The 10,835-nt window shown below is 32.7% G+C and overlaps 1 protein-coding gene across 1 annotated transcript in view; it reads left to right on the top strand.

Moving 5' to 3' along the window:
- The first annotated feature begins 2,115 nt into the window (after nt 1-2,115).
- The window catches only part of LOC106785380, a 45,309-nt gene continuing 36,589 nt past the window's right edge, over nt 2,116-10,835 (top strand). Inside the window, exons 1-2 of the mRNA XM_014745785.1 lie at nt 2,116-2,336; nt 6,388-6,485. Coding sequence (XP_014601271.1) covers nt 2,191-2,336; nt 6,388-6,485 — 244 coding nt within the window. The 5' untranslated portion in view covers nt 2,116-2,190. The remainder of the gene's footprint in view (nt 2,337-6,387; nt 6,486-10,835) is intronic.

Raw genomic sequence — 10,835 nt, 5'->3', positions numbered from 1 at the left:
AAAACGTATCAAAAGTATCGAATGCATCGAATCCGTTCAAAGCTACTACTCATCAACGAACATCAAGAATGTGAATTCTTTTACGCACACAAATTAATTTAATTCGATGTATCCAACTTCATGTAGTTTTTTTTATTTGAGATAATATAGAACACATTTAATAACTTACACGGGCAACTATTAAAATTTCAGATAGATGATGAGGTATATAATTTTAATTTTTCGTTTTATTCATAAGCATATGAGATTAGATTGAGTAAATACAAAAATTTTAGATTTACCGTAGAAAAAAAAAAGAAAATGTTAAACCTATTATCAAGATAAATGATTGATATCTATAATATTGAAACTAACGAATTTTTGGGTAAAAAAAGAAAGGGGATAAAAACGTTGACGTTTATTGTCATAAACATGATAACGATTCTCGCTCTAGACCGCTAACAAAATATTTATCTTAAGTGGATATCGTTGATTGGATTCCCGATCGGATATAATACTCGCATCCCGAACGATCGTGGCATGGTTTCGAACGAATTAGAAAACGTTACTATTAATGCTATTATATAGGAAAAAAAAAAAAAAAAATAAACGTACAGCTCAGCACTTTTGTTTTTTGTCGGGGGAAAAAATTCGCAAGAGATGGTCTCTATGCCGAGTACTATGGGGCTTATCGAACGGATGCAGCTGCCATCGATGGATATATATTTCAGGACAAATTCGCCGTGATAGTAGATGAATTTCGAGCAAAATGTCCGTCCGGCCCGCCCGCAGACGATCCAAATAACGTGCGAGTACCGTTAAATTCAACAACACGACAAATCACTTGATAAAACCTATAACAATAAGTTGACTAAAAGAACACTGTTATTCGAATCATTGCAAATGTTGATTTTCCCTCCCCCATCCCCCTCTCCCCCGGTAATTATGACAATGGATCGTGTCAACAAATTCATATATTACGATTTAGTTTATAATTATTTTTAAACTTAACTCATTATAATTATTAATAAAATCTTATTTCTATATAATAAAAATAAATTGTTGGAAAAATGGCCTATCCAAGTGTGTTTATAGATGTAATGCTTATTAATAAATAATTAAATTATATATATATATTTACACGTGTATATTAAAAAGTAAGATAAATTGAAAACATAAATATATATATATATGATAGCTAATAGTGTCAAGAAATAGAGAGAGAGAGAAAGAAAAAGAAACAAAAAGTAAAGAAAAAAAGGTATAAAGTCGGAGAAAATTTTGGTAGCAGGTACGTAGGTTATAGGACGTTTATAAGACAAATATCATTTTTATCGGAATTCGAGAAAATTCCTCGGTGTGGTGGGTTCGCGTGAATTATCGCGACCGTACAAAGGTGTACAGGATCGGACAGTGAAAAATGAGAGGACGTATTTGCAATATTCGATCAATAAGTTACACGGCTCATAGGTGGTGGTCGTTCAGCAGGAGGGCACCCTTTTGGATTGAACTCGGCTAGGCCGACACTCTGCGGCCGCATCGCAGGCCACACGTAGTCCATGTCAGAATTGTAAGCTCGAATTTTATAACCCCGCAATGACCAGGCACGTTTCTCGTTCAACTTTCTTTCTTTCTTTCTTTCTTTCCATCCTTCCTTCCTTCCTTCCTTCCTTTTTCTTTTTACCTTTTCCTTTCCTTTCTCTTTTTCTCTCTCACTCACTCTCTCTCGTTCACTACCCTTCTCTCTGACATACACGACATTCGAATCACTTGAACCGATAGATCGATAAAAAATTTTACTCTTTGCGGTCTTCCCTTTTCAACGAGATCACTCACATCGTTCAAACCCAATTCTTTTTTTTTTTTTTTCTTTTTCTTCTTCTCCTTTTTAGAAAAGTATTCCAAAAATCTGGCTCCCATTTTATGACATAAAGGAAAAACCATATCTCGTTCACGTCAATGACAATCGAAATGAATTTACCGCGATGACATTCGATCGACGAACAAAAAGATTTCATCATTTTTATTTTTTAATTTTAAAATAGAATATATATATAAATAAATAGAGAGAAACTGGGTTAACTATTCCATCTAACTTTTAAACCATTCTATTGTATTTTATTTCGTTTTGTTGCAGAAGCACGTGCCAGGATAAACGGAACATCGGATATTTACGTTAAAACTGGGAGTCTCTTGACACTGACCTGTCTGATGTCCCAAGGTCCTCACCATTTGGGAACGGTTGCTTGGTATCGTGGTAACCAAGAGGTTGTTACATCTCCGCGATCAGAAAATGACATTAACGCGGAACCACGTATTTCCGTCGAAACGGAATGGAGTGACGCTCTTACGTCAAGGTAACAATTATTTTCTACCTTTTATTTTTTTTTTTTCATTTTCCTATATACGTTAGTCATCGGACAACAAACGAAACACCGTATGATTGATTTTAAATAGAGAACAGATTTTAATTATACCGTAGGATCTTTCCAATTGATACCCTCGTGAAATTGTTAATTATTACCACTGTGTTCGTATCCTTTTCAAAGCGCATCGTTAAAAATTCCACGATATCATCTAAAAAAAAAAGAAGAAAAACAACAAATAATACACCAACTCGTAGAAATTCCTGTTGGACATTATATTTTAATAAAATATAACTTATCCAATTTTATTTGATGTTTAAACAAATACTTCTACTATGTTAAACTTAAAATTTTAAATAAATATACGATATCCATCGATACCGCATACGCGTACTCTATATCGTGTATTAATAAATTTAACATTCGGTTATGAATATTATCAATTATTTTCATCTCGAAGAGTGAGAAATAATACAACAACAACAAGATATAGAGACGCGTTATAAATAAATTATTCCAAAATGAATAACGATCCTTTTTTCTAAAAGATTAAAATCATTATATTTTCGTGTATCCCTCTGTACTATACGACGATTGAAGATTTTTCTGTTCTGTCGGGGAAAGAAAAAAATTTTCAAAATCATGCAACGTCGTCTCTCAAAAATATCTCAAGCGCGCGTCCTGGCATAATATTTTTTGAAAAAAGGATATATCTAACGGCACGGTACGACACACGATGTAACGGAATTGGGCGGGGACGTTGTGGGCAGGGGGGAAAGGGGGGAAAGAAGGACACAAAGGGTCTTTCAATCGCGTCGACGTGAAATCCGCGACGGTGGAACGCGATAGGCGGTTTCTCGTATATCGTTCGACGGCTTTGCGATATGGGTTATAACTCTGCTCGTAGATATCACTACGAGTGAGAGAGAGAGAGAGAGAGAGATCGGGACAAAAAATGTTCCAATTTAAGAGCTACGCCAGGTACGCAGATGAAAATCACTCACGGACAAACGATCCTGCAATACGCGCGCGCATGCTCGTTGAAACGATATTTCATTCGATTTCGAAAATCGCGGCTTCTCCAGTCAGATTAATTGCTCTCTCCTCTCTCTTTCTCTCTTTGTCTCTCTCTCTTTGTACCGTGATACGCGTGACGATTTCAATGACGCTAACAACTACGCTATGCTTTAATACTCACTTCGTTTGTTCATTTCATTTTTCATAAGATGATAGATCACGTAGGTTTTCTTTTTTTTTTTTCTTTTTTTTTGGGTAAAGAAACCATTTTTCAATTTACTCCTACGCTTGTGGCTTTAATAATGGATTCATATTTTAACAAAGCTTTTCTTTTATATATATATATTATATCTATTCGATTTAAGATAAAAATATAAAATTTATTTCAAAAAATTCATCCTTATCAAATTTGTCCTATTTTATGACAGAAAGATGAATGTATAGATGATACTTTTGTATGATACTCCACCTACGTACGTACTTAAAATATTGCACACTGGATATCAAACTAAAAGTAGTATGGGAGATTATTTGAGAATTAGATTTTTATAGTTCCAGTGAAATTCGATTTATCTCTTGACAGAAAGATGAATATGAAAATACCTAAACGTAATATACGTAATATACATAAAATATTACTCTTCTATATCCGTCTCCAAAGAGAAAAAAAAAAAGAATAGAAAATTATGTTAAAAATTATATATTCATATTAATTCTTAATTCAATAAAATATATATATATTACTTTAAACATATATTTGTGTGTGTTATGACATATTTAAAATTATTAGTGATATTAAATTTAACAAAAAAGAAAACAAAATGTATTAGAATGATAGAAGATTGTTAGAGAACGTAAAGTGAACACGTGGCAGTAAACTGCTTGATGATACAGCTTGTGTATCTCTTGTATCAGTGAGAGAACAACGATGTCCTTTGTCAGGTGCGTTGCGCTCCGTGAAGATGCATCTGGCATGCTCTGCATTTTGGGTAACCTCTTGTTAGAGAGAGACAAAGAGAGAGAGAGAGAGAGAGAGGGTTAGTTCTATCTTTGTATACCCTAGCTAGATACTCTCTTGCTAGTCTCTCGTCTCTCTAGGCTAGAATATCGTTGCACGCATTACAGTCAGCCACGTTCCACATATATATATAGTATATATGTATATGTATATATATATATCTATACACGTATACGTTGTACATCTGTTTTTGGACGTGATTGACGATTGTCACGAGGCGCGATGCCGGTTACACGTGGACAAATTTACGAGCTTTTGTTCAAGAACCAACCGAATTAATTCTCTTTCACTCCCTTACCCCCCCCCCTCCACACACACACCCCCAACCCCACACCTCCATTCTATGTCTCTATCTCTGTCAAAATAAATTTTGATTTATTTTATTATCATATACTACGGATACCTCTGTGAATTCTATTGGATTGACTATAAAGCTTTTTTCTTATAATATTTTAATGCAAAAGTTAAAGAAATATTTTCCTTTTTCATAATTTCCTATCCAATCGTTTTCGAATAATTTAAAACTGAATTATGCTAGATGTTTAGTTTCTGCTAATGTAACAATATTTTTTCAATTTTGTTTGTCCATGATTTCCACAACTTATCCATCCTATTGTTCGATCAGAGTAAGATCAATCTTTGATATCAAAATTTTTTAATAGAAAATATTAGTAAAAGCTTCGTGTTACACTTATTGATACTTTCTTCCTTCATTAATTATAATTTTCTCAAACTCTCTCGTACACATCATTTTGCAACTATCAATCTATAAAAAGTCTATAGATAAAATTCATGTAAAAGGAGAAAAAAAAGAAAAAAGGAAAAGAAAAAGAAGAGAAAACGAACGGTATAATTTGAAAAGATCGTTATTAGTCTCCTGAGAATTATACACTATAACGCAATGAAATCAGCTAGCTTGATACAACACTTTTAACGAATGATCGATCAAGCAAACCACAGAGAATACTTTTTTTTTGTAATCTCAACGATAACTAGAACGGAGCAACGATTTCTCTTTCTTTTTTTTTCTTTCTCCTTTTTTAATACGCTTCAATGGAAACCTCGGAACGCATTGAAAATCATCGGAACACATAAAACTACATATTATCTTGCAAACAACTTAACGAAGATTATTGATTATTGGCATTTTATATTATCGGATTAATATATCTATAATAAAAAAATAAGAATATTCGGATATCTCGATATATATTTAAAACTAGGATTAACTATATCTTGATATCGATATCGATTAGTCGTTTCCCTGTCGTCTATGTGTCGATTTGAAAAACGACAGGGCCATTGGGAAAGTTGATTACCCCTCTGGGGAGAGTTTTCTATTCAAGTACGCGCACCCATTTGTGCTCTCGTAGTTTTCTTCTCTGCGATCTTGGCCACCTAACAGAAGTGACAGCCCAGTATCGGTTCCCGAGGCTTTTCAAATACACCGATAAAATGCAACGCCCACGGCTGCTGTTGGAAGTTTAAGATGGACTGATCGAGACTACGGGAAAATGCACTTCTGTTCCTTTTTTTTTTCAATTTATTTCTTTCTTTTTCTTATTTTTCTTATTTGAAAAAAGAAGAAAAAGAAAAGCACGAAGAAGGAAACATTGATAAGTGGAGCCACGAGCCATTGGCGAACACTTTGAAAATACCATAGAAAAAGTCTATCGAAAAGTAATCGAAACGGTTTCCTGCGACTAACACGTTTCTATTGATAATTCTTCCTGTTTCTTATTTGTTTCTTTTTTTTGTTCTTTTTTTGTTTTACTAGACTGATTTTTCATTTTTTGATTTTGTTTTATATATTATCTATCGTACGGTTACGGTATTTCGTTCGGAATAACTGTTTAAATGTTTTGAAACATTTATTTCCTGAAATGTAGAGAGATATGTTAGACAGGAATAACATCATTGAGGAATACTTCAAAGAGAGTTTACATTTTACGATAGAACTGATGTTCATTTGATGTTCCCGCTTTCTCCTTTCGCCTTATGTTTCAGATTGAGGATCACTCAAGCGAAATTGAGCGACTCAGGGAACTACAGTTGCGTACCAACCTTTGCGAAAAAAGCAAGCGTTACCGTTCACGTTATCAATGGTAAGTTATCAATATGTTATAATATTATTTATTATATTAAATATGTATATTTATATTGTTTGTTTCGTTTTTTTTTTTTTTAATTATATCGCGCTATGAAAAATCACGTTTTTGAAAATAATTGAAATATTAACATAAATCTTTATTATTTCATGCTTGAAATGTTTTTCGTATAATTTGTCGTCTTGACTGGAGTCATTTTATTTGGTCTCCTTTTTCTTTCTCTCTGTCTCTCTCTATCTTCGTGTCGCTTACATCCCATCCCTTGTTCTTAACCATCCCTTGTTCTTAACCATCCCTTATTCTATCCTGTCTAAAGCATACCCCTATCTCTTATACGCCGTTTTCCCTCTGTCTTTTGCCCTATCTCACCGACGGCTAAAAAGAACAAAAATGCAACTTTATGCTCGGGAGAACATTTTTTACGAACTTTCTAAGAAGTTCGCGTAGGATACATGACATTACTTATTTCTATTATTTCGATATTAAAAAATACGATCTTTGAAGAAACAAAGGCTTTTCATTTTAAACGGGTATACGTTTCCACCTAATTGTAATAAATTTTCCAAATTAATCTTAAGTAAAAAGAGAGAAAGATCTACTTTTAAATCTTTTTCTATAAACTTTAGTGTCTACGAAAATAGTAAAGTAATACAAAATAATAGTTACAAGTATAGTATCAATATGACATTAGTATAATAATACAGTACTTCCAATATAAAATAATAATTAATTTCTTAACACAGAGTGAATTTTGAATTGAAATTAAAACGAACAAAAAGAAACAAAATGCAAAGATAGAGGAAAAAATGATTGAACGTATTAAAAGTTAGGACGATTAAATTGACCTGAATTTTTCTGATCCATCGACGTTGAAGAAAAATACGATGCAAGTTCCATCCGTTCCTTTCCGAAAAGTGGAAAAGACTTACCGGAACAAGACTGAAGGATAAGAGATGATGAAAGTTCGAAAGGTCGAAAGAATCGAATTACGTTTGGGCAGAACTGAGTTGTAACAAAAGAGGGATAATGGTCGGTGAAAAAGCGGTACACTGTTTCGAACCTTTCGTAAGAGAGGGAAAAGGAGAAAAAGAAGAATAAGAGAAAGGAACGAGGAGGGGATGGGGGGAGGGATTGACGGATAGAAGGGAATGGTCCGCAAATTACAGGCGCTATGCCGCGAGCTTTCGTCTAATTCCACCTATTTACGGTGATCTTCCATCCGTGAACCAGTTTTGATGAGGGCTGCGCCACCATGCGTATGCTTTCAACTCTCTATATCTATATATCCCGTTTTTCCCTCTCTTTCTGATTCAAGACCAAGGATAGGGCTTTACCTCTGTCCAAGTGAACCGAACTGGAATACCAACTTCTGAAAAGACGTCTTTCATTTAGCCCTACTCGACGTCTTTTCTCCAATGATATAAAATTTCTTATTTTATTTCCGATATTTTCTTTTCTTTCTTTCTTTCTTTCTTACTCCTTATTTTGGTTACGTACGAAAATTATGCTGAATACCGAATTTGTTGTTCCGTCAATTTGATTATTTATAATAATTGTTATATTATATAATATATTTAATTTCCCCGAAAGTTCGAAGACGTTTTTTTCTTTTTTTCTTTTTTTACAATAGTAATAGCTTTTCGATTCTCTGTTAACGAAATCGCATGCGACAAAATTCTCGACAATGAAAAATAACAACCAAACCGACAAAACCGAAAGCGTATTTCATCGTCTTTATTGCGGTATTACGCTTTCAGTTGCGAAATGAACTTTTACGAGTTTAACCATGGAATCCTGTTTGACGTCGTTGTTAGTTTCAACATTTGTTCATACGCTGCATCCGAATTTTCCCACCATCCTTTTATTTTTCCGTGACATCTCGTTAATATGTTTTCATCAATGCATTAAACTTTTAACGATTCTAAAGATCTTGGGGATAAATGTAAAAAGCGCTATAGGATTGATCGATTTTAATGATATTTATAGCATGTTTAATAAAAAAAAAAAAATTAAAAAGGAGAAAAAAATAGCAAGTCTATCAAATGGAAATGCAGTTTTTGTAAAAGCACTCGATGACAAATTTGTTAAAAGCTTTTTCTGTTTTGTTTTCTTCTTGTTTTTTTTTTTTGTACTTTTTAAGTACATCTTCCTAAAGAAACATTATATTTTGTTTAATTATAAAAACACACTTTATACAAAATATTAATTTATCCGTATTTATATCGAAAAATTCTCTTTTTTGTAGACTATAAAAGAAAAAAAAAGCTAATAATATAAGAAATGTTTAAATACCAACCATTGTGAAGAATAAAAATGAATAAACCAATATGACGATGCTTTTAATAAATTGATCGACATCTCGAGTTTAATATAATAACTAGATCAAATAATCCTAATGATATTTGAAAATGACTAGAGTCATTAGGATTCGAACGAGATTCCGTTTTGCTTATATTATTATCTCTGATCGATCGTAAAACGATAAAATAGTTCTTCGACAAAATGTAGAAAGGGAGATGGAAAATTTGATCGCATTCATCGTTTATTCCGCATTGGTGCATACTCGAATCGCCTGCTGGAAGATTGGAGTACGCAAATGTTTAAAGCACTCTTCTCTTCTTGGAGAGAAAAGACGGTACGCGTTTTATAGAGAAATTTAAAGGAGAGTATACGAGACGCATAAGGTCATCCATATTTTTTTTTCTCTCTCTCTCTCTCTCTTTCTTTCTTCCTTCCTTCTTTTCTTCTTTCTCTATCATTCTTTCCTTTTCTCTATCTAACTCAGTATTAACCCATTCAGGTTTCGAAGATAATGCAGATAAATTGTTTTTGTTTCACGACACAAAAAACTATCTCAGCGTACACATTCTCAACCTTTAATTTATTTTTCCTCCCATAATAACTTCGACCCCCATTCCGTTTTGTATTCTCGGTAATAGGATATTATAAATCTTCAAACAAAAATAAAAAACAAAAAAAAATAGAGAAAGAATAGATTTAAAAAAATGATATGAAAATTTGAGAATTGTTGTGTATGAATGATGGCGCCAACATTGAGTATATGATCGCGAAAGAAAAAGAACAGACAGAAGAGCATCCTTCAGAAGGGTTTAGAAATATGATGAGAGAATAAACCAAGACAGGATGATAAACCAGTAGCTTTGTTCGTAGCATTCTAAAGGCGAAAGACTCTTCAAGATCTATCCTAGTTTTGCTCGTTTCGCTTTCATATCTAACAATAAGCTACGATAATGCTAATGCATACCATTATACGGATTTATCGATTATTTATAAATGTTTAGTTAAATAATTGTTATTTAGATTGATGATCTCTTTTAATTTTACTCTTATATACAAATGTTCATTATTTATGCTTCATCTTGTCCGATATACGAATTTGTCCAAAATTCATTTCTTGTATTACAAAAACATTTAAACCTTGCCAATACGTTTTTAACTTTATAAATATTTTTCAACGTTGTTTAAATAGTAATTTGATATTCTATAGGATATCAAAGTATTATGTTCGATGCTTAGGAAAAAAACTCTGTAAAAAGTCTTATTTCTGACTTCGTCGGAATGCTCTTTGCATTCATAGTAATTTCGAAGAATTACTAGCAATGACTGATTTCCGGCTTTGACGGTAACATATATATATATTCGTTCTCGACGTATTTTTGATAAAAAGCATTAGAAGAACGAACAACTTCTACCGAACGCCGCCGATCTGCTGAATATTATTCATTCGGGTCCGAGCTATTTCATCTACAACTAAATACGATACACCAATGCATATAAAATCAATACCAATTGATATATCGGATACACGCATGCACACACACACATATTCAACCAAATATTTTTTTCCTCTCGCGCATGTAAAACGATACCAATTCGTGGTTCACATGGTTTAGAACATTTTTTTTCATATTTTTTGTATCATCCATATGCTAGAACATGTAATACCTATATTTAAAAACTGCAGTATTTTATCATAGAAATAATGGAAAAAGTTCTTTTGTTTGTACAAATGTTTAATTATTTGAATCTTCGAGAAAGGGAAAAGGAAAGAAAAACGAATTGATTGGAAATAAAATGCAATCGGTAAGGTACATCGTAATGTGAACATTTAAAGTATTACCGTAAAATTATGCAAGCTAAAAAATTAAAGAGAAAGAAATACAAATAGACGAGACAAAAAATTAGCATAAGAATTGAAAGTTTAATTACCGTTTAATAACGCACAAGCAAAGACAGAACCCCCATTTCGATTTTATTATCCAGTAGGACTTTAAGTAAAATCCATTTGTACGATTTATTTTTCTATTTTTATAATAGAAGAAAGAT

This window comes from Polistes canadensis, unplaced genomic scaffold (genome assembly GCF_001313835.1).
Source record: "Polistes canadensis isolate GaletaPanama2010 unplaced genomic scaffold, ASM131383v1 scaffold_49, whole genome shotgun sequence".
Taxonomy (NCBI): Eukaryota; Metazoa; Arthropoda; class Insecta; order Hymenoptera; family Vespidae; genus Polistes; species Polistes canadensis.
This window is presented reverse-complemented; position numbering and strand designations above follow the sequence as displayed.